The 25,818-nt window shown below is 57.5% G+C and overlaps 11 protein-coding genes across 11 annotated transcripts; 8 read left to right on the top strand and 3 right to left on the bottom strand.

Annotated features, from left to right (window-relative positions):
* The first annotated feature begins 1,457 nt into the window (after positions 1–1,457).
* Positions 1,458–5,605, top strand: B0H18DRAFT_40293 (uncharacterized protein). The gene is made up of 13 exons (XM_048037932.1): positions 1,458–1,777; positions 1,826–2,137; positions 2,191–2,578; positions 2,629–2,655; positions 2,706–2,962; positions 3,025–3,056; positions 3,109–3,422; positions 3,487–3,643; positions 3,712–3,773; positions 3,827–4,056; positions 4,112–4,780; positions 4,836–5,236; positions 5,285–5,605. The coding sequence occupies exons 1-13, from the start codon at positions 1,608–1,610 to the stop codon at positions 5,542–5,544; spliced, it is 3,279 nt and encodes a 1,092-aa protein (XP_047888168.1). The 5' UTR covers positions 1,458–1,607; the 3' UTR covers positions 5,545–5,605.
* Positions 5,606–5,653: 48 nt separating this feature from the next.
* Positions 5,654–8,763, bottom strand: B0H18DRAFT_1035211 (uncharacterized protein). The gene is made up of 5 exons (XM_048030308.1): positions 8,552–8,763; positions 8,373–8,503; positions 8,147–8,319; positions 6,998–8,096; positions 5,654–6,936 (listed from the first exon to the last, which is right to left on the bottom strand). The coding sequence occupies exons 1-5, from the start codon at positions 8,742–8,744 to the stop codon at positions 5,977–5,979; spliced, it is 2,556 nt and encodes an 851-aa protein (XP_047888167.1). The 5' UTR covers positions 8,745–8,763; the 3' UTR covers positions 5,654–5,976.
* Positions 8,764–8,864: 101 nt separating this feature from the next.
* Positions 8,865–9,886, top strand: B0H18DRAFT_1035205 (uncharacterized protein). The gene has a single exon (XM_048030307.1). The coding sequence runs from the start codon at positions 9,223–9,225 to the stop codon at positions 9,658–9,660; it is 438 nt and encodes a 145-aa protein (XP_047888166.1). The 5' UTR covers positions 8,865–9,222; the 3' UTR covers positions 9,661–9,886.
* Positions 9,887–9,975: 89 nt separating this feature from the next.
* On the top strand, positions 9,976–10,271 carry B0H18DRAFT_1035197 (uncharacterized protein; the record flags this gene model as incomplete). The annotated part of the gene is made up of 2 exons (XM_048030306.1): positions 9,976–10,026; positions 10,087–10,271. Coding segments are annotated over 2 exons (231 nt in total), but the record flags the coding sequence as incomplete, so codon positions are not given.
* B0H18DRAFT_1035195 (uncharacterized protein) lies at positions 10,024–11,505 on the top strand. Its single transcript, XM_048030305.1, has 2 exons — positions 10,024–10,147; positions 10,205–11,505. The coding sequence occupies exon 2, from the start codon at positions 10,343–10,345 to the stop codon at positions 11,081–11,083; it is 741 nt and encodes a 246-aa protein (XP_047888164.1). The 5' UTR covers positions 10,024–10,147; positions 10,205–10,342; the 3' UTR covers positions 11,084–11,505.
* Positions 11,506–18,054: 6,549 nt separating this feature from the next.
* Positions 18,055–19,611, top strand: B0H18DRAFT_1035169 (uncharacterized protein). Its single transcript, XM_048030304.1, has 6 exons — positions 18,055–18,166; positions 18,224–18,473; positions 18,537–18,655; positions 18,725–19,057; positions 19,121–19,213; positions 19,266–19,611. Exons 2-6 carry the CDS (start codon positions 18,323–18,325, stop codon positions 19,482–19,484), a joined length of 915 nt encoding a protein of 304 aa, XP_047888163.1. The 5' UTR covers positions 18,055–18,166; positions 18,224–18,322; the 3' UTR covers positions 19,485–19,611.
* Positions 19,612–19,811: 200 nt separating this feature from the next.
* B0H18DRAFT_40096 (uncharacterized protein) lies at positions 19,812–21,020 on the bottom strand. The gene has a single exon (XM_048037925.1). It carries the CDS (start codon positions 20,800–20,802, stop codon positions 19,873–19,875), a length of 930 nt encoding a protein of 309 aa, XP_047888162.1. The 5' UTR covers positions 20,803–21,020; the 3' UTR covers positions 19,812–19,872.
* Positions 20,465–21,482, bottom strand: B0H18DRAFT_1035156 (uncharacterized protein). Its single transcript, XM_048030303.1, has 2 exons — positions 21,092–21,482; positions 20,465–21,038 (listed from the first exon to the last, which is right to left on the bottom strand). The coding sequence occupies exons 1-2, from the start codon at positions 21,461–21,463 to the stop codon at positions 20,865–20,867; spliced, it is 546 nt and encodes a 181-aa protein (XP_047888161.1). The 5' UTR covers positions 21,464–21,482; the 3' UTR covers positions 20,465–20,864.
* Positions 21,483–21,583: 101 nt separating this feature from the next.
* Positions 21,584–22,613, top strand: B0H18DRAFT_1035153 (uncharacterized protein). Its single transcript, XM_048030302.1, has 2 exons — positions 21,584–22,221; positions 22,245–22,613. The coding sequence occupies exons 1-2, from the start codon at positions 21,942–21,944 to the stop codon at positions 22,376–22,378; spliced, it is 414 nt and encodes a 137-aa protein (XP_047888160.1). The 5' UTR covers positions 21,584–21,941; the 3' UTR covers positions 22,379–22,613.
* On the top strand, positions 22,597–22,981 carry B0H18DRAFT_1035147 (uncharacterized protein). The gene is made up of 3 exons (XM_048030301.1): positions 22,597–22,619; positions 22,689–22,736; positions 22,797–22,981. Exons 1-3 carry the CDS (start codon positions 22,602–22,604, stop codon positions 22,974–22,976), a joined length of 246 nt encoding a protein of 81 aa, XP_047888159.1. The 5' UTR covers positions 22,597–22,601; the 3' UTR covers positions 22,977–22,981.
* B0H18DRAFT_1035144 (uncharacterized protein) lies at positions 22,734–24,216 on the top strand. The gene is given in 3 exon segments (XM_048030300.1): positions 22,734–22,852; positions 22,863–22,867; positions 22,915–24,216. The coding sequence occupies 1 exon segment, from the start codon at positions 23,054–23,056 to the stop codon at positions 23,792–23,794; it is 741 nt and encodes a 246-aa protein (XP_047888158.1). The 5' UTR covers positions 22,734–22,852; positions 22,863–22,867; positions 22,915–23,053; the 3' UTR covers positions 23,795–24,216.
* Positions 24,217–25,818: the final 1,602 nt, after the last annotated feature.

The following is a 25,818-nucleotide window of genomic DNA, read 5'->3' as shown; positions in this document are numbered from 1 at the left end:
CCAGTTCCGCGATAGACTCCGGCGGATTCTCACTGGATATATATCGTTTTGGACGGTTTGCTCGCGGGACCGCGCGCGCGTCGGTGGCGACGATGTGGGCGGATAAGAGGGAGGAGGAGGAGGCGGGGGGAAGAGGGCTCGACGTCGTGCAAGACGAAGTCCCGCTAAACTCGAACAGGCTATACGCGTTACGTCACGTGAACGTATGTAGCGACTCCCCTCTGGCGAAACGATCGTCTGCCATTGCATTGAAGACCAGTGCGCACCCTCTCAGTTAAATAGTCCAGCAGTATTCCTGACTCGGACTGGGGGTTTCATCAAAACAGAAAAACACCGGCTCTAATGCTTGCACTGCCAGTCAATTGCAAGGCGATATTGTCTTGACATTGTATAGTAGAGGTGTGTACTAAGTACTACTCCAGAACAATCGGTCAATGTTGACTGCAGTGACGTTGACATGCTGGCAACTGAGGACAATTGACTAGACCATGATCATCTAACACAATGTTACATACCTGGTGTGCATCATACCCAAGCTCGGTCACCGTGACTGAGGCGCTGGTGGTGCTGTTGGCAGTGCCCGTCCGGATCCCCTTTCGTACACGTATATACCCACTTTTTCTGTCATCCTAATCCTTCTCTTTGATCTCCCCCCACCTCTATTGCAACACGAGTCATCACTCTGAACGAGTTTGTCCTTTCAACCTGTATACTAGGGTTCCAAGGTGTCCTTTCTCACGAAGTGGCACCGCCCGGGCCAGTGGTGTAAACATAGGTGAGTGACTCATTGTCGTCAACGGGCAAGACTGAAGTACTGATACCCGTGTTATGTAGTAGACAGTCTGCAGCGAAGCGTTAACAGGCAAGGCCTTCGTCGATCGACTGACCACTGCTTCACGGAATCGGAATTCCCGGCTGCCACTGACGAGGGTTAACGTTGTAATCTCAAGTTCGCAGCGTATCTAGCTAGGGCGAATTTGCTAGCGCTGCCTCCGTGTCACCCTTCGCGTCCTTATGCCTCCTTTCAGTATCTTCACGCGACGTAAACGTGGCAGATCAGACTCGTTCCAAACCGAGACTGTTCGACGAGCGACACAAGGGTCTGCGGTGCCAACACCAGCCGATGGTAGCTCGATACTGTCCCACCAGTCAAACATCCGATCCGTCGATCAAACAGCTGGACCTGAAAACGAGATCTCTCAGAATACTATCACGAGTAGCGAAGGGACGGATGCACTGTCCGCCAATGTGTCCTATGTGACTTCCCTGGTTCGCAGGGACGACGGCGGAACAACTGAGGCAATCGACGATGCCGCGAAGGAGCTGCGTGACCATAGGCCTAGGGCAAATCCGGGAGGCAAATTAGCCAATAAGTTCGATGACCTAGGTCAGTGATTTTTCATGCGAACTCGGTCACCAGATTGCTGACAAGCATCCCACGTCGTTTCTCGTCTGGCAGATAACACGGGACAGACAATCGGCACGATAGTTGCACCCCTAGAGTCCAATTCTGCCCAAAATGCTATCAGCAGCTTCTTCGACAGCGTTCCGGTGCTCGTCAAAGCACTGGATGAAGTGGCCAAGATTCATCCTTTCATCTCAGGTACATGTCAAGTTACCGTACTCGGGTCATGTCGATGATTGACAGACTGGTCCTCTTAGTCGCCGTGCTCCCGTTCAAAGCCGTCTACACCCTAGAGATGAATCGGAGTGAGAATGACTCAAAGGTCATCGCACTCTACGCCGAGATGAAGGATATGATGGCCGTTCTGCTTCAGTAAGCCATCGCCCTGTATGCTGACTTCCCTGTACTTACGACGCGCAGACTCAATGACGTCAAAGACCCAAGTGCAACCGACATAGACGGTGTCACCCTCGAAGGCAGAATGCAGGGTCTTATCAAACAGACAGCCGAGGACATCAAGAAGTGCGCGAACGTGTGTGACGTCTGGTCAAGGATGCGACTTCTGGCCAGGGTGCTCAAAGCACCGTTCTGGGAGAGTACTTTCGTCGACTGGGTGAATCTATTTGCGCAGCGTCGCACGGACTTCAGTTTCGCCATGTCCGTGCACATGGTTCGTGGGGTCGACAACGTTTCCGACAAAGTGGACAGCCTCACGCGTATGATGGAAGAGAGGTCCGTATCCCTCGGATAGAGTTACTCTGACGACTGACTTGGAAGTTCGTTAGGACCGAGCGAATTATACACTTCCTACAGGCGTACGTCCCGCAAGATCAGAAGAATCTGTATGATCAAGTCTCACGGCGCGGGGGAGCCGCAGCGGTTCTACATGACCAACGCGCACTCCAGGAGCTCGTCGCCCTGTCCACCGTGACGGAAACCACAGACAGTACTGGTGGACTATCCGACAGGTGTAATCCCGCAGATGTTCATGAATTGCAATCGGACCTATGGGACCCAGCGGAAGGCGCAGCGCAGAATCTGCCCACTTTTGAGCGCAAGCTCGAAATGCTCCAAAGACATATTGTTGAAGATACGGAGAAAGTTGTAATCCGAGAGAGCGACCGCATCATTGAGTCGGTAACAGCAGGGCCTCATGACAGGATACTGGACAAGGTATTTGGGCGAGCTATCGAAGGCGTGTTCGTCGCTCCCTAGGACATTAGGATATACACGCCATCTGGAAGGACATGGTATGGGTATCGCTATTGTACGAGATCATGCATTGACATCTGAGATAAAGGGATGGCGCGGCAGTGTCAAGTCAAGGCACTTCGTTCTAGCATTACACGACTTCTACCATGACCGTGCCGCGGAACGGACCAGGAACAAGGCGGCGTTCGAAGCGGCGCATACTCCTGATCCCGACGCCTGGACACTAGGATTGATTGACGTGAAGAGGCTGCAGTCTATCAGCGAAGCCTTTGACGATGATGCGTCAGGATTTGTGACTGTCTTCGAAGCAAATCGCTTCACTAGCTCTCGGCCGGCGAATTGGAGGCGAGTACTCGTGTTCAAGTATTTACATATTGCACACCTAATGGTCGCGCTACTTTCTGTAGTCTGCCTCATTGGATTGCGTATTGGGCAGCCGGTAAATGCTCCGCCCACCAACTTCTATATACCTTCTGACACGCTCGGCACAGGATGGCAACGGAGCGCCACGATATACAAGGAGAAAATCCATCAGATATTAGACAGCATGTTTGCACTCAAACCTTGGATCCACCATCAGAACCGTCAGATGGCCGAACGATACCTGGGAGAGATATGGCAGCAGGTGATGTTCGTCATTATGCCCCTTCAGCCAATAGAGCTACACGACAAGGTCCAACACCGCTTCGAGGCGTATGCCGCGAGCGAGGAACAGAGGATCGAGAGGAATCTAGAGACCATCCGCTACCGCGTTGACGACTTAGCCACATTATCGATTATCACAGGACCAGGGAGAATTGAGAAGGTAAGATCGAAGTAGCATTGTCCTTATTTCTGAGCCACTGAGCCACTAGGCATCTCTCTGTTAGTACCTGTTCCCGCTGCTCTATTTGATGCTGCGACGCGACCTGCAAATCCTCAGAACATGCCGGCATGACATTGTCGATAAGCGCGACCTGTTGGACTGCATCGACAATCTTCAGACCGTTGTGAGCGCCTGCAAGAAGAGGAGACAAAGCTTGAAAGGTGGGAGATTTTGCTTTCGCTTCTGTCATCATATTAGTGATCGGCATCTAATGTAAGCCAATCTGTAGAGACCTTCTTGCATCAAAATCTGCGACCTGACGAGCAATTCCGGAGCAGATATTGTGGAATAGTAAGGTTTCTATGTCTGCCCCACCGATTCCTCCTTTACTTAGACTTTCATAGTTCGAATTCACAGAGAACTGGAACGAAGCCAGAAAACGACTGTATAGCTTTCAATGGGCTCCCGTCCAATACGATCAGTCGTCCACTGTGGGAGACGAAGGACTGTCCAGTTCCGCCGCTTTGAACTATTCACTCAAGGAACCATATTTCCCCGAAATCGAGCAATACAATGCAAAGCATTTTGTCGAGACAGAAGCAGATCTCAGGGCCGAATCGCCTGTCAAGGAAATGTACGTGTGTCAGCTACCTAGTATGCCCATACACGAATTCATCGCATGTACGCAGCTTGGGCACTTGGTATGGCTTCATGTCCAGAGAGAAGACACGCGCGTGGCCCTTGGGACCAATGTTCACCCTTGACATACATGCTGCGGATCATGGGCTCAACAAGTTCGAGGCGGCTGGTTCTATGCCCGACAGCTGGAGGGGCATCACTTTCGCTGTCCTGGGTGATGTGGAGACCACATCTCACGGCGCAACATACTACACGCTGCTGCTGAAGTTCAATGTGCGGGCAATCGTCCTGGAATTCCGTGGCCAACTGAGCGAAAACCGCATGCGAATTTCGGGTGTCTGGGGTGGCGAGGAGATGGACAGCAGCCAACCAGAGGTTGGCCCTTTTGTCTTGACCCGCATGCCTCCCGAGGTGCTCTCTTTCCGTCCGGCACCCTGGGAACTCGAGATAAACAAGCCCCGCGCATTATGGCGTTTCGCGCTGTCAGCAGTGGAGCACCAGGTCCTCAGGTCGAGTTACTCGTGGAAGTTCTTCAAGAGACGACGGGACACGCGGAATCGATACATCGAATTTTGCGTGCGCGAAAATTACGGCCGTCCTCTCAGCCCTGATGAGAGCCAGGGAATGCGAGAGTTGTATCGCTCTCTGAGTCCCAGAGATGCTCGGTATTATGCATCCGTTGCTGAGTATCAAGTTCTCCTCACGGCATGCGTACACGAGTGCGTGATTCCATCGCACGATCTCCAACGTTCACTGACATCTGAAGCTATGCAGAGGGTTTGAGTGTGATAGCTGCAAAGGACGTATCATGGGCTCGCGCATGGTGTGCTTGTCCTGCGGGCCAGAGTCCATGGATACGATTGACTTGTGCAGCGATCCTCGTTGCCTCACCTCCCCCGTCGGCCCGAAGCAGCGCTCGGACTTGACTTCGCCTCACCTCCCGACGCACGATATTTTCCAGCTCAGGAAGACCATGCACGTGCGGGAACGCCAACAGAACGAGGTGCAAGCTCGGAGGGCTTTACGGAGGGCCCACGCGATGTTTGAAGCATTATTGCAGGATGCAGGCTCTGCGAACGGCTTGGAGACGTCGAATACGATGCACAGAGCACTCAGATGTCTAGGCTGTGACAGTAGCATCAGATGGCCGTGTTGGTACTGCGCAGAGTGTGATGGTGCGTGCGCATCCCATTTCGATGCGAGCCACCCTGAACTGGAGACAGATAATGTGTTCATATGCATGACATGCGACACGAAGGGGGGCATAACGAAGGACCGGCACTTGGATACACACACGCTAGTAAGATGTCAAGCTCGAATGACAGAAGAGGCGCGTATATCAATGGAGCAACGCATCGAAGCATTGGAGACGAGGTTGGGGTCGATGCACGATAGCTTTAATGACAGGCTGGAGGGAGTTGAAGCACAGCTATCTCGTATCCAGGAGCTACTGGAGAATGTCCTTCTACGACCTTATTCATGAGACTACATATAGTGCTTATGTTGTCACCTGTCGATGAATGTGAATGGGTGCATGAATGTCCCGAGCAGTCTTGTCATGCTACTTCAAGACGGTGCCCAAGTCTCGCGCGCGGCCTGATATATCGAACACTGAACGCAAGCAGCGTTCGATATCGCATACACCGGGTTGTACATCTCGTTGATTTCCTAGAAACTAAAAACAACAATGGAGCACAGCCGAGCTACTCATTAAGTACGGGACGAAGGCATTCGGCAATGGATAAGATACTACAATAAGTCATCGTCGCTACTCGTAGAGGTCGGAAAGGACATGCGTTGAGGCCACGGGCGTAGGCCCAGGTCCTTAGGGGTCGTAAGTTGGGCATATGATAACACGGGTATCAGTCATGACAGATATGCAACACAATGAGGATGAACACGGATAGTGTCAGCGTCATCGCCGCGCGAGATTGGTTGCACTGCGGTTGCGCACGCCGCCTGTGACGTCTCTTCTAATCATACCGTCTTCTTCAGGTAGCGCAAGACTACTGCGCATACCAGGGCCGCCGGCGATACCGGCGCTGCTGATACCCTTCTTTGAGTCGAGAGAGAACGCATTGCCCATGACGGGCATGCTCAGGCGGCGGATCCACCCCTTGGGTTTCTCGGGACGCAGCTGGAGCGGCGCCTGCACAGGACGTACGTGGATCGGCGACGGCGACGTATCCTGAGATGCGTATTTGGACGCAGAACACGTTTCGCATCCACAATACGGCGCATGGTCCGACGCGGGTTGGTACAGGGGCGACCCAGACTGGCTCGAGGGTTGTGGACCGGAAGACGGGCGCGTAGCCCGCGGTGGCTCCAGCGCTGCGCTGCTGTACGAGTGCGGCGTATACCGCGGCCGCGCAGACGATGTTGAGTATGCGTCCGACTGCTGGCTCATCGACAGCCGGTCCGTCATCCCGCTCCGCGCAGCGTCGCTCCCGTACCCGCTGTCCGGGCTGCGCGCGTTGAAGATTCGCGCGCGCTCCTCCTCGAGTGCCTTCGCCCTTTGCCCGATCTCGCGCTCTTTGCGGCGCAGCTCTAGTTCTTGCTCACGCAGCTCCAGCTCTTCCAGTTCCGCTATGCGCTGCCGGCGGATGGCGATGTCGTCGTGCATGGGTATTGAGGCCATCGTGTTGGTGGCGTAACTCGTCGAAGTCACACCGGCGGTCCGACGATCTGTCGGGAATGGCTGTGTGCTATTCCGCGAGATATCCATCGACAGACGACGGCGGTCTGCAGCGGGCGAGGTAGGTGGGAGCCGCGGAGAAGTCGGGGCAACGTCGATGGGCTCGTATTTGTTCGCGATCTTAGATACGCTCGTCGGTGACCTTGGCACCTCCTTACGAGGCGACGTAGGTTGTTCGGGCTGTCAGGAGATATCGCGGGTCAGTGCAGCACCCCGTGAGCAGCAATGGTAGCGAGCGTACTATCCGTGAATATCGATCACGCAGGGCAGCCACTACGCTGCCGTTGCTCATGCCAGTGTCGCTCCGCTCGATCGGCTGCGAGGTCTGCGCGTCGACGGGTCCACCTTGTCGCGGCCGCTTTTCTTCCCTAGGTCTGAGGGCGCCGAATTCACCGTCGTCAACATGGTCGCCGCCTTGCGAAGATCCACCGATCGAACTAGTCGGACCTGATGAAGCTGCTGCACTCTCAAACTTGATCTTCTTGCTCGAAGCGCGCGTAAGCACTGGGGACGGGGTCTTTGCCTCACGCCGATCGTGCAAATCTCGACTCTCCGGCGCAATCGAGTGCTGCGAATCTGATCCCTGCTGCGTAGCGTCCCCGTCGACGGCCTTGCCATTAGTCTCAACAGGAACCGATGTGGCAATGGCAGCAGGTTCGGCGCGTTGAGCGGCGGGGGATGGTAGGGGGCGTGATGTCTCGGATGGCGCGAGCGGGATAGGTGACTCTGTCCTGCGCTGGAAGAGAATTTCAGATGGTGTACGTGGTCCGCGAGGGGACTCGGGCCTCGTCTCCTTCACCGGAGAGCTAGCCTCGGCCTTCGCAAGAGGTGGCATAGGGAAATGTGTAGGCGGTGAGGGGAAGGACGACAGAGATGCCAGGGACCTGACAGAGTCATCAGCTATCGTCTTCGCAGGGTGATACTGCGGCGGAGCGGGTGACGAGTCGTGGGACGGCGTGACGGCTCGTGAAGATGCATCTGTCTCCTGCTCGCTCGGACGACGCGATGAATACTCGGGCGCAGGCTTCTCCAACATCGGGGTACTGGGACCTTGTGGCGACTTCTCCATGTTCGGCGTCGCCGCACGTCCTTGAGCAATTGGCGTGACCGAGCGGTCGGGACGATCAGGAGCCTCGCCGTTCGGTAGGTCTGCAGGCAGCGGGCCTGACCATCCACCCTCGCAGTAGACGCGCCATTCGCCGAGCTGTCCGATGGTAGGAGCAGAGCGTCTCACGCCCTCGCAGGAGCGAAGCCATTCTGCGTCCGCCACGCGAGAGAGACTGGCGGCCAAGCTGTGTATCGTCGAGTGATGCCTACGCGTCACCATGAGTGAGTGGTTGCTGACCGGCGGTGAGTGACGGTAACAAGTGCGAATGACAGAGGTACTGACTACTTCTCCTGGTTGATCTCGGGGCCCAGAGTGGTCAGGATGTTCATGTAACGCGCATGCTCGTCGGCCGCGTCCTGCGGGTTCTTCTTGGCCTTCTTCTCGTACAGTTGCCCGGCTTGCTTGAGCTTGGCGTTGGCGTTGGCGAGGCGATCGTCGTACGCACGCTCTTCTTTCTGACGGACCGCCGTAAGGCCAGCACTTTGGCGCATACATGCAGAGCACTCACAGCGAGCTTCTTGAACCATTTCTTGACCTCCGCACTGACCGCGTCGCACTCCTTGTCGGCGAGCTTGACGAACTTTGCGTCCACTTCGCAGAGCGTGTCGAAGATGGTCGCGCTCACGTTCAGCGCGTTCGCTAGGGCACCATTGAGCGAATTAACGTCTCGTTGCTCGGTTCCCGTACCTGGTATCTCAGGCACACACTTCGCCGCCGCCGCATCTCGCAAGGCCTTGACGAGCTTCCGCTGCAGAGTTAGGATCGCATTTGCGGCCTCACAGTAGTCATTGAGCACGTTGACGACGGCTTCGAGCGACCTGCACGACTTGTGGATTGACTCCCTATCTGCGATAGGTTCGTTGAGTGCGGTAGAGGACATGACCGTGCTGGACGAGCCGCACAACGAGCGCCAGCCTACTTACTGCGCGACGAGACGCTAAGCGCCCAACGCGTCGGGTACCGTACCAAATACAGCTAAATCAGGAAACGTACATAAGCGCGTTCTTGAGTTCGTCTCTCCTTGCCGGCTATGTATCCTTCACGCACTAGGCTTGCGCTGTCCTCGCTGCGTTCGCAGGATGCCGTCTTGCCCAGGTCTGCACCTCGCGTGCCCCGCTCCCTCCGCCCCGCAGCTGCTCAGCCCACTCACGCCGCTCGCGCTGCATCCATGATGCTGCTGCAAGCGCCCGCAAACGCTCTCTCCGCCCTGTCCGTCTCGCTCGCTCAACAGTGTCAACACCTCTTCGCTGCGCTGTCTGTGCTCGCTCGCTCTCGTCCCCTCGCTACTGTCTGCCGTCCCTCCGCCGTCTCTCTCGTCGCCCCGCCCTTTCCGCCCGCCCCTCCGCCGCTCTGTCCTGATGCGCATAGCCGAGACGAGTCTGTCGACACCGCCAACGCCCCCTTCTGCGTCATTCTGGCTCGCCCGAGGTCAGTTTGTGTCTTTGCTCTCTGATCGCGCGCATTCATCCAGAAACATCGCCTCCTCAGTCCCCGCCGCCGACCTGCTCCCGCCTTCCCCCGTCCCCAACGCATCGCGTGTCACGCGCCGGGACGATGCCAAACGATACGCCAGCATCGTACGAGGCCCCTGCAACTCGTTCAGACCAAACCGATGCCCGGGACGGCTCGCTACACGACGTTCTGTGCGACGCTCCCCAGAGCGCCCGCGTCCCTCTCCACCATGCATGGCCTTCTCGCGTCCCTCCCGACGTGCGGGTGCATACCGCAACTGTCGGTCGACTTGGCGCGTAGCACAGATCGACCGTTGTGCGTACCACAAGTGCTGGGCCACGTGAAACCGGCGATACTCTCGTCTAGGCACCGGGAACAACACAGCGCAGCGCGCAGGCGGCTCCCAGGACGATCTCTCACTCTACAGCCAACGGATGGCCCACGGATCGCGGAGCACGACGCACGAAACGGTCTGCTCTATGGACCTGTGTACAAGCGCCCACCACCAGTACTGCACCGGCCTCGCCGCCACTGCCGACGAACACGCCTCGTGCCTAGGCGGCATGCATGGCCGGGCACGCCGGCCGGCGCAGGTCAGTGGGTCCACGCGGATCTACGTACAAGCACTCACTACTACAGCGCACGCATCGGCGGTCACTCAGAGCCGCACCTACGAGCCTTTCGCTCGTGCCGCATCGCGGCACATCACCGTGCGGACACAAGCATTGCGACGTGCGCCCTCACTCACCCCTTGTCCTACTCCTCCGCAGCCGTCCACGAAGCTCCCGTTCGCTGCAAGTCCACCGGCCGTCGCAAGAACCCAGCAGCGCCCTAGGGCACTCGTCGTCAGCAAGTCCCACCACCGCGGCCAGACCATAGACGGCTTACCTGTTCCCATCATCGCGACTGCCGACGACGCCCACCAGTCAACGTCCTGCGCATCCTCATAGGGCCCGTCGCCGTCACCGGCACGCCCACAGCGCGAGCGAGGCTGCGAGTGCCGCAGAGTTAGTACGTTCCCTTTCGATGCGGTCAGAAACCGACTCACCGATGTCCTCCTCCGTCTACAGCTCCCAGCTTTATACCTCGCGATCGCTCGCAGTGGGTTGCTCGGCAGCCAGCGGCCAAGTCGCCGTCGCCTTTCCGGTGCACGATGTCCGCGGAAGCGAACATCGTACCATGCCTGCCGTGGGTATTGACAGCCTTCCCATCGCCACCGGCGCGGTGTACGGGTCCACGCTCGATGGTCCGGCGGGCGGGTGGTATGTACGCGTTGATCGGGCACGGCTCGTGAACGTTCCTCACCAAAGATCGGCCGCGAGGGAATTCTTTGTGGGTTTTGCAGGAGACGTATGCGGTCCTCTTGGACGGCGTGGTGAGTTCACTCAGATTCGCCGGTGCGCAAAGCAACCCGAAGGCGGACGGCGCGAGGGCATGTCCACCGGGCATGCATGTCTCGACAGAGTGCATTACGGTGCGCGCTGGCGAGCCGGAAAGAAGGCGTACGATCGGGATTCCGTGCAGCATCAACGTGCGAGAGCGCATGCGTGTCCCTTCCATTCCGCGCGGCACGCTCTCCTCGTGTCCAGCCTGCGAAGGAGGGTGCTCGCCTCCGAGCTCGTCGAGTCACGCTCGCGTCCCTCCGCGGGCGTCGGCACGCTCCGTCAGCGAATCAGGCAGCCCGCTCGTCCGCTCGTCCGCCGGACAGACACGGTGCCCGCATCGAGGCATCCGAGGACGAGCACGTCCATGGACCGCCGCCGGTGAGTGGCCGCAACGAGGTGAGTGCCGTCACGGTGTTTTCTGATACTGACGCATTCTCTTCCGGCGGATCGGATGGCGGGGACGTGCGGGGCGGCGTGGGCAGTACGCGGGGGCGGGAGCTGTGATGCGGGGCGCGACTTCGGAGGGCTTCGAACAGTGCTGGAGCCGTTGGCACAGGCTACTCGAGCTGTCCCACAGTGCCCCGCCCTCACACAACGGTCAGCTGCGCATGCGACGGACGCATTGGCATTGGTATCTACTGCATCGGTCACGGTGTGTCCTGCCTTCGTACGGCTGCAATCCGAGTCCCCGCCGCATAGACAGTTGGTGTCGTCAGCGACGACAGGCACGTCGTACAGGCTGCTTCACGTAGGGCAAGAATCCATGTACATAGTGTCGCAGCAAATAGATATATTCGAGCTGTCTATGATACTTGGCGGACGTGAAACGTGGCGGCCTTCGCCTACGATATTCCGTGGACAGGCCGTGCTGAGCGAGCTGTGGATCGGTACGTGACGGCGACGGCTTCCATCCACACCCAGAGACGTGGTGCGAGCACGTCCTCGTTGCTGCTGGATGAATCCAGTGACCTTCGCCACTCTACCATCGGCCCTCCATGCACCTCGTGCGCTTCTCAGCGAGTGTTCGTCTGCGGGTGTTCGAGCGTCAGCGAGCCAGGCAACAGGCCGTGTGTGATGAGGGTATCACGCACCTGTGCGTTGTGACACACTTCCTGACCGAGTATGCGGCCCTCCTTGACGACCGCAGCGCCCTGGGCCATCAGAAAGGCTTGAGAATAGCCAGGGCACTCGTCGGATGGTCCACCACCCACAAGAACACCTGTCGCCATGGCCGCGGCGCGGCGCGGAATTCTTTGTGAAGAGGTCGATGCGTAGAGCTATTCGTTGCATGAGTTCGCAGGAGAGATGGGCGACTCGCCGATGAGCAGCGGAGGGACCCAGAAACAGACAGTCGAACGTTGTCCGATTATGTACATACCTGTGCACTCAAACCATATCGTTTCCAGAGTCCACCTTGCGGATCAGGTCGCATAGTTCACGAGTTGGCAGTGGCCTAGCCGGGTGACGGAGCCGTCAAGGACAATGGGGACGTCGAAGCATAGGACCGGGCAAAGCACGAGTGTCGATAGTGGCAAGCCCAATGCGTGCCCAGGCGATCTATTCGGTCGGCTATACGTCGACGTTCACGCGTTCTCCGTATTACCGATGTCGCAGGCGACGAGTTATCCACGACATCCGACCGGCTCGACACTGAAAATACCCATCCAACGCCCCTGTGAACAAAGAACATATCGTGGTTCTGTCATCGAGTGACTGGTTTCGTTCAGTCTGCGAGTATCAACACGCCAGTGGGCTTTCGAGGGTCAACCGCGGGACCATGAAACAGGCCGCGCACTTGAAGTGACTACACACCTGTAGATTACGATCCCGGCTCTCGTGTACAAGCCGACTCGGAGTCACATTGTGTTCGGTAAGGTCACCGACTTAGCGGTGACGTCGAGTGTTATCATCAGCTAAGCTTACCATTCGGGTCTTGACGGTCACGAAACGGTTCGAAATCGACAAAACGGCGCACCGGGTTTCCTGCCAAGGCTCCGAGGCAATGTATGATGAACTAGGATGTATGGGGGTACGGGGGACTCACCGATGCTTCGATCCTGCTGGGATTCGACACCGACCATCTGCTTCAAGCCTCGCTGAATTTCCCTCGCTTTGCGGAGCCGCGCCGAGGAGTATGCAGACCGACAGCTTAGACGTCATGGACACAGAGCTATCGAGGCAAACGCAAGCACTATTGCACAGAATTGAGCATGATATGAGTCTGGCGACGATTGATGTAGAATCGGTCGGTACTGACATCCATGTCTTGCGTACCGACCTCGATGTGTGAAAGACACGGGAATGGCTGACAACGAGTCAGCGACGTCCTGCCGTGCTGTCAAAAACAGAACGGGATGGTACGCAGTACTTACTGGGACCTCGTCGTGGCATGCATATCGCAGTTGGCCATTTCATGCGGACGGCGAATGCGAGACCCTTGTCGACGCAACACTCACCTGTACTCCATGCACACAGGCCGCAGACCACTTTGCTGATCCATCCCTCGTTGTTCTGAACTTGAACACTGTGACATCGTGACGCGGTTTCGTGTGTTTCGAGACTCATACCGATCACGATCGAGTCGCCTGCGTATTCCGCCCGACTTGCACACCATTGTACATGGGCATCTCGCGCTGACACCCATCATCTACATGGCCTAGCACGGCATCGCTGACTGGGATCGTCACGGTCAGCAGCTGCTCACAGACCAACAGGGTCTGTTGCGAGATACTGGGCTTCGCACGGACACTGTGTAGATACTGCGGAAGAGTTTAGTACTGATCATCTCCCTCTATTCACGTCAACTTGTGTGCGCAAAATCGTTACGAGACGCAATTGCCCGTGCACAGTTGGTCACAAGGCGGGTGCAGCATTTGGTTTCGTTCACGAATGGGACTGCAGACTTGCCGTACACTGGCAACCCGACAATGACGCGGGGAGGCGGGGCGTCAGGCACCCTGTACACCAGTTAGATGATGCGATAGTCGTTGGCCGCTCGCCGACAGCACTTCCATGCACCATCATGTCTTCGAGCACGACGCCGTCATGAAAATCAGGCATGCCACATCCAGGAAACAAACCGAACAGCGTCGTACAGCGCTGTCCTCGACAGACACTGCTCGGGAGCTCCGGAAAACCTTCATAATCAATGGCTACCAATCGACGTTACTCAGAGTGACCAGCCACACGTTACGCAGCGCCTGTCATCGCAAACGGGGCTAACAAACGGGGCTAAAAAGTGATTGGTCTGTACCAATACTGCACTCGTCGGCTCCCTGACGATCGACGGGAAGTAGGGACGGTCATGCGGACAACGCCGCAGTGACTCGCAGTGCCTGATGCGAGCTTCAAGTTGCCGACGCGAAGGGCTGTGTGAGAAACGGTGACGCCATCGCAAGGTACCGGTAGGTACAGAACATGAAAGCGTCTGCTCGCCTAGATCACCGTTCCAACTGTCATGGCCGGCGGAACTACATCTCGCATTTGTGTGCCTATATACACTCGGTGGCGGCGGCGGTGAGATCACGCGCAGATGAAAATCGGCTCAGAGCCGAGGACAGAATTGCTGTCATGTATGTCTCCGCCTTTGCGCCTATGGTGGGAAACACAAGGCGAGGAAATACACAGCTTGGGCTGTTTTGTCCAGGTACAAGACATGATAGGCCGCCGACTCGAACATTTGACCGGTGGTATGTTCGCACCAATGCCGAACACGGTCACAGTATTGACCCGACGACGGACTGGCAAGGAGATGCACTGTCGGCCGCGCCCTGAGACTACGAGCGCCCCGGTGGACATGCAGCATGGATGACAGCGCATATGCGACGCAACCGGGCATACGACGTACGTCAATCCCCCATTGCGGCGTCCGCATACGCCGCACACAGTCGAACGATCCAGGAAAAATCGGACTGACATGTAGCTCCAGCGTACGCATTCAATCACGACCAAATAGCTGGTACGTGAGTCCCGCTTGCGTCCTCTCTGCATCATACAAGTGATGCAACGCATGTAGCGGGAGACACTTCTCGGAGGCAGGCGCATACACAGACTCACCGGAATGATGATCCCCGTCCCCACACTACACGGCCCGACCAAACCATTCGATCACAGCTTGTTGGACAGGATCTGTCGAGCGTACGGATATCCCAGTGTCACGGTGGCTGGTAGAACTCGTTGAGTATCCACGAGAACGTGTGTTGGCAGCTCCAACTGCACACGTATGGTTGCGAGCACGGCTGGGAAGCAGAGACCATTATGTCGTTCAGAGGACTGAGCTGTCGAAGGCGAAGCAAGATTTTAAAGCAGACGAGCCGAGCGCGAAGACGATGCAGTGGCGGTTGGCCCAGAGTCGGAGGATAGCCAACACCGACGGTGCCCGAGAGCGGGCCGCAGTGTTTTCGTTTCCAGCCAGAAAGACGGGCTTGGGTAATTGCATTACAGCCGCATATACACTGACAAGAGAAGGGGTCAACATTTCGACCAGCGAGCGAGTGAGCAAACGGGAGAGAGTGGCGTTTGTGGCTGAAGCTCTGAAGTGCGACTTGCGGCGCACGCGTCGTGATCCTCCTCTCCTCTGAGGACGTGACCGTGTACGTACCCCGTCTCGTCTATATACTGTTACTCATGTCACTGCTGCTGCCGTGCATCTGAGTCGCAGCCCGGGTCTCCACATATGGGTGCTATTCACGAACGAAGGATTACATAAGTGGGTCACGTCTAGTAGTATCCGAGTGCACCTGGTAAGTATCATGGCCCGGCCCGGCTTCTCACTCTGGCTCGAAGCTTCAACTGGCTCTAACATTTGACACGAGTACTGTGTTATTACGAGTACTACAGTCTTGAAGGTCAATATGTTGAAATGCCAGCACCATTGCATCAAGGTCCATAACAGCGAGTCGCTAAATCTGGCAAAGCTCACCGAAGGATCACCAGACTCCCATAATGAGTAGCTTGCCCTCCGACCTCGCACTTCCGTCGGAGCCCAGGGCTCTACGTGCCGGACACCATGAAGTGACCTGTGACCAAAAGACTGTGAGTGATTCATTGACTTGTTATGTGACTGATAAGGATGATGGGCCTACTACGCGAATGTCCATTCATCCTGTTCCGATGTACAGGTTCCGACTTGGAGTTCAACGTTCAACGTTCAGTATCGAAGATAGCTATACACGTAAGTATCATTCCATGCCAGTGATAGTGATGAAATCGGCTGGTACATGGCTGAGAAGACATCAGTCGACGAGCATTGAGTAAGGCTAAGAGTGATTGAGTTCTCTGCAGTTGCTGCTTAAGCTGTCACAGCCCAATGCTGAATTTGCAGTGTGGTTGAATCTCCCACTCAATATTCTTGGGTCTGAGTCATATTGAAGCACAACTGGGAGACATGAGCGAAGCAGAGTGTATGGGTGTCGGAGTAGAATTGTGGCGTGAATTGATTGATGAGCGCTGAGCACTTAGCACTTAGCATCCGAAGAAACCTCTGGTGGCGTTGACGTGGATTTGTGACACCATCTTGAGGCAAGGATCGAGGCGAATGTGGACATGTGCTATCAAGGCTGTTCTGACACAAGTCTGGCATTATGTATGCTGGAGCCGAACACGGCGGGGAATATATAGGCTGGGTAGAATTGCAGGACGTACCACTCCCGATGCCCACACTATGCTAGCGTGCACCTCCGAGTCGACTGCCTAGATTCGGCGCACACACATCCTCCGCCTTGAAGCTTGACCGTTCGCTCGGGGCTCACCAACTTCACTGTCGAGTCCTGATCTCTGGTCCACCGCTGCCACGAACATTGAGGACGAACGTGCATCTAGTGAGTATATTCCTTACTGCTCGTGTACGCATTCATACTCACTGTCTCTTTGAGTCTTTCTTTTCCAACAGCAGAGGCTGCGAGCTCACGTCAAATGTGCTAGTCACGGAGAGCCCGAGGGCTCGTACGAGCCGCTTTAAGTAAGTACCGTCTTCCCAATATAGAACATCAGACGCTCACCGTTCAAATGGTCGTGCGTTGGCAGGATGCTCCGAGTGACTTATAGTCTCAAGCTGCGCACAAGTCAGGCTCAACTCCAAGTCGGCCCAATCCTGGTGGCTCAATACAAGTAGGTTTGTGTACGTATCTGTGTCCCTGCGCGATGAACCCTAACTGTCCATGAAACCTGGAGAGCAGCTACTACGGCCTGAGTCAAGCTTCAATGAAGCGCACGCGCGCGACGTGCTCCATATACCAGTAAGTGAGTGCTGTCACTCCGCCGAGTTGCTCGATCGGTGTAATACTCAGCAGTACTGCAGGCCTCAACGTTCGTTGGCGCGTGAAGCTTTGAAGACAGGACATTGACTCGATTGCCAGTGGGACTGGCCCTACGCATGACCATATGGTAAGTCTGCACCAATATTGTCGGCACGGTATGCATCAGATTCGGAATCTCATGACGTGCGTAGACTCATGCTGCGTCTCTGCCAGTGGGTGGGTTGCTTTAAAGCTTGTCTGCGTGAGACGTACTGACAGAGACAGACATGTGCCGGGGCATGAGCACGCGGCTCAGTCGAGTCGTTGCATGCGTGCAAATGGCAGTTGACCCATGGACCCGTCGCCGTCAAATTGACCGAAGCATTCTGTCTGCCGAGTGGACAAGCTGCGTGACAAGCTGGCTATGACAGGTACGTTGGCCGCACGTGTGCGAACCGTCCAAGACATTGATCATTGACCGGTTATGGATAGATGAGCATCCGCCACGTCGAGTCAGGGAGTATCGTGTGTCATATTTACACTAAAGTAGGTGCCTTGCCGCGGCTTGATTCCGAGTGTACTGACCACTCCGCACTCAGTTACATTCGTTCGACTGATAGGCATGCATTATAAATATGATGTGATCAGAGACGTGCACGCTCTGTCGGTAGCGAAGGTTGCTGGTTCCCGGCGTCGACGCCGAATGCCCTTTGAGGTAAGCTTAGCGAGTCTGTGCCCCAATAGTACACCGAGTATCTGTCGGGGGGCGAGTGATCTTCTGTATTGCGGCACTCTGTTCATTCTCAAACATGACTGGTACGGTGGGTGACTCCGGGAACATGTATATGGCTGCGTAGGTTACGAGCGGATGAATGAACAATTATATCACGGTGCGAGCGACGTCGCACAGACATCTACCGAGTCCGAGGTTGAGCGGTGCTCATGCACCGTGACATCACATTGCATCCGCTAGAAGGACCAACCGAAGGGCAACAAGCTATTCCGGGCCCCTTTCATTCATTCGTGAGGTGTTACTGCCTGTGAGGATAATGGAACGAGGTGGGCAGTGTGTTTTCGTGTTGGTCTTCCTCTGCTGATACCAGCATGCAACGGATAGGTCTTTCGGCGCGGTCTGTCCTATGTTCCTCCGCGACGATGCCCGGCCTGAGTCAACCGTGCATGGCAATATATATATGGATCGTCTTCCCGCGAGCGGGGTGCCCGTCATGGTGCGTAGATGACTGTATCAACGTGTATTGACACCGACTGACTACTACACTGGACAGCGTCTGCTGTCCACGTCTACTCATTCATGCGTCGACTCGGATCGCCAAGGAGCAGCGCGGTAGCGCTGCCAGTACTCTGGCTACCTGATAGACACCATCATGCAGCCAACCCGCGAGTGGGCGACAGCGTCCGACGATACCGTCTACATGGATCGACACACAACGAGCATGAGACACGTGGTGAGTATGTCAAGGCAACAAATCCTTCGTACCTTTGAGGGTACACTCAAGTGCTCATGGCCATCCTCTCGTAAGTACTCATGCGAATATAGTGTGTCACAATCTATAATGACGCGCCCGCCGAGACACACAGGCGACATACCAACTTTGGAGAAGACTCTTCGCCAGCCCCATACACGTTCGCATGCGCCCTTCACGGTACCCGGAACGGCGATGTATATACAGATCGACGTCCGGCGAGCGACGTCTCGGGTACGTCGTCGACCCAAGACCAGTACTGATGCTCATGGCTCATGGCCGACGTGGCGTTGCGCCCCGCAGACCTGGTCCGCACCTCTGCTATCCGCTTCATTCGCGGGGCTCCGTGTCAAACGTTATGGCCCGACCATCAAGGTCGAGCGTGGTACGGACATAACGACGTCCGGCGAGCGACACAAGGCTCAGCGCCGGCCCGTCCATACCCACTTTCTGCTCGCTCCATCGATACCCATGTCAAGCATCAAGAAGGCCTTCCACCGGACCCGTGAATCCACATCTTCAAAGAGCACTATCTGTGCCAAGTCCCCCGATTCCAGCCCGACTGTGCTGCACATCCTCGAAGCGTCGTGCGCAGTCCGTTACCGGGATGCGCAGGATGATGGATCACCATTCAGCGTGAGTCAGCCTCTTCGTGCCTGCTCTGTCGGTCACTGACAACGGCGAGCCCGTCCTGACAAGGACGGGGCTATGAGGGACAGCGCGTGGCAGATTGCCTTCCACGACGTTCGCGCTGTGTGGTGCGAATGGCGATGCACGTTATCTGCCGATACGGTGAGTGCAACTTTGTCAATGTTCAGGGCTCCATTATTGACAACCTGAACAGCCAGCCCACGGTCATCGCACAGCGGTGACGAGATATATTCGATACGTAGCTACTGTGCGACAGCGACTGACCGCAGCTGCTCCAAGGGCGTACAGCCTCAGGCGGCCGCGACGACCTTGCACGGGCACTCACCTGGTACGGTACTCGCCTTGCTGTGTGTTCCCAGGCCGCCGACTGCCATTGAGATGGAGGGGAGGGACCAGCCGTCGCCGCGAGTGACGGCAGAGAGGGGGGACGCTTTTTTCGTTAGCACCGATGTACATACTGGGGCCCGTTTGCGTGATCTACGAAAAAATTCAGCACACCATAATTGATGAGCTCCCTGCGGGGAGGCGAAACTATGCCCAAAAAAAGGACGTGTTTTGGACTTGCTGCGCCAGTTGCGTTTTGCCCTCAGCCAATCCCTGCGCTCGCACGTAAAACCCCCACGCCCGCCGTGCGACGATCCCCGCCCCGCCCCCACGCCACGCTCACACGCCCACGCCGCCTGCCACCTATCGTCTAGTTAGGCTCGTACCATAACCGTCTGACGCTACGCAGTCGGCACGCATCCACCTTGTCGCGGCCGCTTTCTTCCCTAGGTCTGAGGGCGCCGAATTCACCGTCGTCAACATGGTCGCCGGCCTTGCGAAGATCCACCCGATCGAACTAGTCGGACCTGATGAAGCTGCTGCACTCTCAAACTTGATCTTCTTGCTCGAAGCGCGCGTAAGCACTGGGGACGGGGTCTTTGCCTCACGCCGATCGTGCAATCTCGACTCTCCGACGCGATCGAGTGCTGCGAATCTGATCCCTGCTGCGTAGCGTTCCCGTCGACGGCCTTGCCATTTGTCTCAACAGGAACCGATGTAGCAATGGCAGCAGGTTCGGCGCGTGGAGCGGCGGGGGATGGTAGGGGGCGTGATGTCTCGGACGGCGCGAGCGGGATAGGTGACTCTGTCCTGCGCTGGAAGAGAATTTCAGATGGTGTACGTGGTCCGCGAGGGGACTCGGGCCTCGTCTCCTTCACCGGAGAGCTAGCCTCGGCCTTCGCAAGAGGTGGCATAGGGAAATGTGTAGGCGGTGAGGGGAAGGACGACAGAGATGCCAGGGACCTGACAGAGTCATCAGCTATCGTCTTCGCAGGGTGGTACTGCGGCGGAGCGGGTGACGAGTCGTGCGACGGCGTGACGGCTCGTGAAGATGCATCTGTCTCCTGCTCGCTCGGACGACGCGATGAATATTCGGGCGCAGGCTTCTCCAACATCGGAGTACTGGGACCTTGCGGCGACTTTTCCATGCTCGGTGTCACGGCGCGTCCTTGGGCAATCGGCGTCACAGAGCGGTCGGGACGATCAGGAGCCTCGCCGTTCGGTAGGTCTGCAGGCAGCGGGCCTGACCATCCACCCTCGCAGTAGACGCGCCATTCGCCGAGCTGTCCGATGGTAGGAGCAGAGCGTCGCACGCCCTCGCAGGAACGAAGCCATTCTGCGTCCGCCACGCGAGAGAGACTGGCGGCCAAGCTGTGTATCGTCGAATGATGCCTACGCGTCACCATAAGCGAGTGATTGCTGACCGGGGGTGAGTGACGGTAACAAGTGCGAATGACAGAGGTACTGACTACTTCTCCTGGTTGATCTCGGGGCCCAGAGTGGTCAGGATGTTCATGTAACGCGCATGCTCGTCGGCCGCGTCCTGCGGGTTCTTCTTGGCCTTCTTCTCGTACAGTTGCCCGGCTTGCTTGAGCTTGGCGTTGGCGTTGGCGAGGCGGTCGTCGTACGCACGCTCTTCTTTCTGACGGACCGCCGTAAGGCCAGCACTTTGGCGCATACATGCAGAGCACTCACAGCGAGCTTCTTGAACCATTTCTTGACCTCCGCACTGACCGCGTCGCACTCCTTGTCGGCGAGCTTGACGAACTTTGCGTCCACTTCGCAGAGCGTGTCGAAGATGGTCGCGCTCACGTTCAGCGCGTTCGCTAGGGCACCATTGAGCGAATTAACGTCTCGTTGCTTGGTTCCCGTACCTGGTATCTCAGGCACACACTTCGCCGCCGCCGCATCTCGCAAGGCCTTGACGAGCTTCCGCTGCAGAGTTAGGATCGCGTTTGCGGCCTCGCAGTAGTCATTGAGCACGTTGACAACGGCTTCGAGCGACCTGCACGACTTGTGAATAGACTCCCTGTCCGCAATAGGCTCGTTGAGTGCACCGGAGGACATGACCGTGGTGGATGAGTCGCACAACGAGCGCCAGCCTACTGACTGCGCGACGGAACGCTAAGCGCCCAGCACGTCGGGTACCGTACCAAATACAGCTAAATCAGGAAACGTACATAAGCGCGTTCTCGAGTTCGTCTGTCTTTGCCGGCTATTGTATCCTTCACGCACTAGGCTTGCGCTGTCCTCGCTGCGTTCGCAGGATGCCGTCTTGCCCAGGTCTGCACCTCGCGTGCCCCGCTCCTCCGCCCCGCAGCTGCTCAGCCCACTCACGCCGCTCGCGCTGCATCCATGATGCTGCTGCAAGCGCCCGCAAACGCTCTCTCCGCCCTGTCCGTCTCGCTCGCTCAACAGTGTCAACACCTCTTCGCTGCGCTGTCTGTGCTCGCTCGCTCTCGTCCCCTCGCTACTGTCTGCCGTCCCTCCGCCGTCTCTCTCGTCGCCCCGCCCTTTCCGCCCGCCCCTCCGCCGCTCTGTCCTGATGCGCATAGCCGAGACGAGTCTGTCGACACCGCCAACGCCCCCTTCTGCGTCATTCTGGCTCGCCCGAGGTCAGTTTGTGTCTTTGCTCTCTGATCGCGCGCATTCATCCAGAAACATCGCCTCCTCAGTCCCCGCCGCCGACCTGCTCCCGCCTTCCCCCGTCCCCAACGCATCGCGTGTCACGCGCCGGGACGATGCCAAACGATACGCCAGCATCGTACGAGGCCCCTGCAACTCGTTCAGACCAAACCGATGCCCGGGACGGCTCGCTACACGACGTTCTGTGCGACGCTCCCCAGAGCGCCCGCGTCCTCTCCACCATGCATGGCCTTCTCGCGTCCCTCCCGACGTGCGGGTGCATACCGCAACTGTCGGTCGACTTGGCGCGTAGCACAGATCGACCGTTGTGCGTACCACAAGTGCTGGGCCACGTGAAACCGGCGATACTCTCGTCTAGGCACCGGGAACAACACAGCGCAGCGCGCAGGCGGCTCCCAGGACGATCTCTCACTCTACAGCCAACGGATGGCCCACGGATCGCGGAGCACGACGCACGAAACGGTCTGCTCTATGGACCTGTGTACAAGCGCCCACCACCAGTACTGCACCGGCCTCGCCGCCACTGCCGACGAACACGCCTCGTGCCTAGGCGGCATGCATGCGGCACGCGGCGCAGGTCAGTGGGTCCACGCGGATCTACGTACAAGCACTCACTACTACAGCGCACGCATCGGCGGTCACTCAGAGCCGCACCTACGAGCCTTTCGCTCGTGCCGCATCGCGGCACATCACCGTGCGGACACAAGCATTGCGACGTGCGCCCTCACTCACCCCTTGTCCTACTCCTCCGCAGCCGTCCACGAAGCTCCCGTTCGCTGCAAGTCCACCGGCCGTCGCAAGAACCCAGCAGCGCCCTAGGGCACTCGTCGTCAGCAAGTCCCACCACCGCGGCCAGACCATAGACGGCTTACCTGTTCCCATCATCGCGACTGCCGACGACGCCCACCAGTCAACGTCCTGCGCATCCTCATAGGGCCCGTCGCCGTCACCGGGCACGCCCACAGCGCGAGCGAGGCTGCGAGTGCCGCAGAGTTAGTACGTTCCCTTTCGATGCGGTCAGAAACCGACTCACCGATGTCCTCCTCCGTCTACAGCTCCCAGCTTTATACCTCGCGATCGCTCGCAGTGGGTTGCTCGGCAGCCAGCGGCCAAGTCGCCGTCGCCTTTCCGGTGCACGATGTCCGCGGAAGCGAACATCGTACCATGCCTGCCGTGGGTATTGACAGCCTTCCCATCGCCACCGGCGCGGTGTACGGGTCCACGCTCGATGGTCCGGCGGGCGGGTGGTATGTACGCGTTGATCGGGCACGGCTCGTGAACGTTCCTCACCAAAGATCGGCCGCGAGGGAATTCTTTGTGGGTTTTGCAGGAGACGTATGCGGTCCTCTTGGACGGCGTGGTGAGTTCACTCAGATTCGCCGGTGCGCAAAGCAACCCGAAGGCGGACGGCGCGAGGGCATGTCCACCGGGCATGCATGTCTCGACAGAGTGCATTACGGTGCGCGCTGGCGAGCCGGAAAGAAGGCGTACGATCGGGATTCCGTGCAGCATCAACGTGCGAGAGCGCATGCGTGTCCCTTCCATTCCGCGCGGCACGCTCTCCTCGTGTCCAGCCTGCGAAGGAGGGTGCTCGCCTCCGAGCTCGTCGAGTCACGCTCGCGTCCCTCCGCGGGCGTCGGCACGCTCCGTCAGCGAATCAGGCAGCCCGCTCGTCCGCTCGTCCGCCGGACAGACACGGTGCCCGCATCGAGGCATCCGAGGACGAGCACGTCCATGGACCGCCGCCGGTGAGTGGCCGCAACGAGGTGAGTGCCGTCACGGTGTTTTCTGATACTGACGCATTCTCTTCCGGCGGATCGGATGGCGGGGACGTGCGGGGCGGCGTGGGCAGTACGCGGGGGCGGGAGCTGTGATGCGGGGCGCGACTTCGGAGGGCTTCGAACAGTGCTGGAGCCGTTGGCACAGGCTACTCGAGCTGTCCCACAGTGCCCCGCCCTCACACAACGGTCAGCTGCGCATGCGACGGACGCATTGGCATTGGTATCTACTGCATCGGTCACGGTGTGTCCTGCCTTCGTACGGCTGCAATCCGAGTCCCCGCCGCATAGACAGTTGGTGTCGTCAGCGACGACAGGCACGTCGTACAGGCTGCTTCACGTAGGGCAAGAATCCATGTACATAGTGTCGCAGCAAATAGATATATTCGAGCTGTCTATGATACTTGGCGGACGTGAAACGTGGCGGCCTTCGCCTACGATATTCCGTGGACAGGCCGTGCTGAGCGAGCTGTGGATCGGTACGTGACGGCGACGGCTTCCATCCACACCCAGAGACGTGGTGCGAGCACGTCCTCGTTGCTGCTGGATGAATCCAGTGACCTTCGCCACTCTACCATCGGCCCTCCATGCACCTCGTGCGCTTCTCAGCGAGTGTTCGTCTGCGGGTGTTCGAGCGTCAGCGAGCCAGGCAACAGGCCGTGTGTGATGAGGGTATCACGCACCTGTGCGTTGTGACACACTTCCTGACCGAGTATGCGGCCCTCCTTGACGACGCAGCGCCCTGGGCCATCAGAAAGGCTTGAGAACAGCCAGGGCACTCGTCGGATGGTCACCACCCACAAGAACACCTGTCGCCATGGCCGCGGCGCGGCGCGGAATTCTTTGTCAAGAGGTCGATGCGTAGAGCTATTCGTTGCATGACTTCGCAGGAGAGATGGGCGACTCGCCGATGAGCAGCGGAGGGACCCAGAAACAGACAGTCGAACGTTGTCCGATTATGTACAACTTGCACTCAAACCATATCGTTTCCAGAGTCCACCTTGCGGATCAGGTCGCATAGTTCACGAGTTGGCAGTGGCCTAGCCGGGTGACGGAGCCGTCAAGGACAATGGGGACGTCGAAGCATAGGACCGGGCAAAGCACGAGTGTCGATAGTGGCAAGCCCAATGCGTGCCCAGGCGATCTATTCGGTCGGCTATACGTCGACGTTCACGCGTTCTCCGTATTACCGATGTCGCAGGCGACGAGTTATCCACGACATCCGACCGGCTCGACACTGAAAATACCCATCCAACGCCCCTGTGAACAAAGAACATATCGTGGTTCTGTCATCGAGTGACTGGTTTCGTTCAGTCTGCGAGTATCAACACGCCAGTGGGCTTTCGAGGGTCAACCGCGGGACCATGAAACAGGCCGCGCACTTGAAGTGACTACACACCTGTAGATTACGATCCCGGCTCTCGTGTACAAGCCGACTCGGAGTCACATTGTGTTCGGTAAGGTCACCGACTTAGCGGTGACGTCGAGTGTTATCATCAGCTAAGCTTACCATTCGGGTCTTGACGGTCACGAAACGGTTCGAAATCGACAAAACGGCGCACCGGGTTTCCTGCCAAGGCTCCGAGGCAATGTATGATGAACTAGGATGTATGGGGGTACGGGGGACTCACCGATGCTTCGATCCTGCTGGGATTCGACACCGACCATCTGCTTCAAGCCTCGCTGAATTTCCCTCGCTTTGCGGAGCCGCGCCGAGGAGTATGCAGACCGACAGCTTAGACGTCATGGACACAGAGCTATCGAGGCAAACGCAAGCACTATTGCACAGAATTGAGCATGATATGAGTCTGGCGACGATTGATGTAGAATCGGTCGGTACTGACATCCATGTCTTGCGTACCGACCTCGATGTGTGAAAGACACGGGAATGGCTGACAACGAGTCAGCGACGTCCTGCCGTGCTGTCAAAAACAGAACGGGATGGTACGCAGTACTTACTGGGACCTCGTCGTGGCATGCATATCGCAGTTGGCCATT

This window comes from Fomitopsis serialis (assembly GCF_022376445.1).
Source record: "Fomitopsis serialis strain Sig1Antser10 chromosome Unknown B0H18scaffold_104, whole genome shotgun sequence".
Taxonomy (NCBI): Eukaryota; Fungi; Basidiomycota; class Agaricomycetes; order Polyporales; family Fomitopsidaceae; genus Fomitopsis; species Fomitopsis serialis.
Note: the sequence above shows the minus strand (reverse complement) of the source record. Positions and strands in the feature narration are given on the sequence as shown.

What these genes read in the sequence shown, in the direction of transcription:
- B0H18DRAFT_1035211 (XM_048030308.1), bottom strand. Translation starts at nt 8,744, where the DNA reads ATGTCCTCTACCGCACTCAACGAACCTATCGCAGATAGGGAGTCAATC. An exon ending in GAGATCAACCAGGAGAAGTA is followed by an intron (nt 8,097 to 8,146) that starts GTCAGTACCTCT and finishes ACCGCCGGTCAG; the next exon opens with CAACCACTCACTCATGGTGA. An exon ending in GTGATCGATATTCACGGATA is followed by an intron (nt 6,937 to 6,997) that starts GTACGCTCGCTA and finishes ATCTCCTGACAG; the next exon opens with CCCGAACAACCTACGTCGCC.
- B0H18DRAFT_1035169 (XM_048030304.1), top strand. Translation starts at nt 18,323, where the DNA reads ATGCAGCCAACCCGCGAGTGGGCGACAGCGTCCGACGATACCGTCTAC. An exon ending in GTGCTCATGGCCATCCTCTC is followed by an intron (nt 18,474 to 18,536) that starts GTAAGTACTCAT and finishes CGAGACACACAG; the next exon opens with GCGACATACCAACTTTGGAG. An exon ending in ATGATGGATCACCATTCAGC is followed by an intron (nt 19,058 to 19,120) that starts GTGAGTCAGCCT and finishes CGTCCTGACAAG; the next exon opens with GACGGGGCTATGAGGGACAG.
- B0H18DRAFT_1035205 (XM_048030307.1), top strand. Translation starts at nt 9,223, where the DNA reads ATGCGCATAGCCGAGACGAGTCTGTCGACACCGCCAACGCCCCCTTCT.
- B0H18DRAFT_40096 (XM_048037925.1), bottom strand. Translation starts at nt 20,802, where the DNA reads ATGGTGACGCGTAGGCATCATTCGACGATACACAGCTTGGCCGCCAGT.
- B0H18DRAFT_1035147 (XM_048030301.1), top strand. An exon ending in CCGCATCGCGGCACATCACC is followed by an intron (nt 22,737 to 22,796) that starts GTGCGGACACAA and finishes ACTCCTCCGCAG; the next exon opens with CCGTCCACGAAGCTCCCGTT.
- B0H18DRAFT_1035195 (XM_048030305.1), top strand. Translation starts at nt 10,343, where the DNA reads ATGCGGTCAGAAACCGACTCACCGATGTCCTCCTCCGTCTACAGCTCC.
- B0H18DRAFT_40293 (XM_048037932.1), top strand. Translation starts at nt 1,608, where the DNA reads ATGTCAAGTTACCGTACTCGGGTCATGTCGATGATTGACAGACTGGTC. An exon ending in TCTCGGCCGGCGAATTGGAG is followed by an intron (nt 2,963 to 3,024) that starts GCGAGTACTCGT and finishes TACTTTCTGTAG; the next exon opens with TCTGCCTCATTGGATTGCGT. An exon ending in GAATCGCCTGTCAAGGAAAT is followed by an intron (nt 4,057 to 4,111) that starts GTACGTGTGTCA and finishes GCATGTACGCAG; the next exon opens with CTTGGGCACTTGGTATGGCT.
- B0H18DRAFT_1035144 (XM_048030300.1), top strand. Translation starts at nt 23,054, where the DNA reads ATGCGGTCAGAAACCGACTCACCGATGTCCTCCTCCGTCTACAGCTCC.
- B0H18DRAFT_1035153 (XM_048030302.1), top strand. Translation starts at nt 21,942, where the DNA reads ATGCGCATAGCCGAGACGAGTCTGTCGACACCGCCAACGCCCCCTTCT.
- B0H18DRAFT_1035156 (XM_048030303.1), bottom strand. Translation starts at nt 21,463, where the DNA reads ATGTCCTCCGGTGCACTCAACGAGCCTATTGCGGACAGGGAGTCTATT. An exon ending in AATGGTTCAAGAAGCTCGCT is followed by an intron (nt 21,039 to 21,091) that starts GTGAGTGCTCTG and finishes GCGGTCCGTCAG; the next exon opens with AAAGAAGAGCGTGCGTACGA.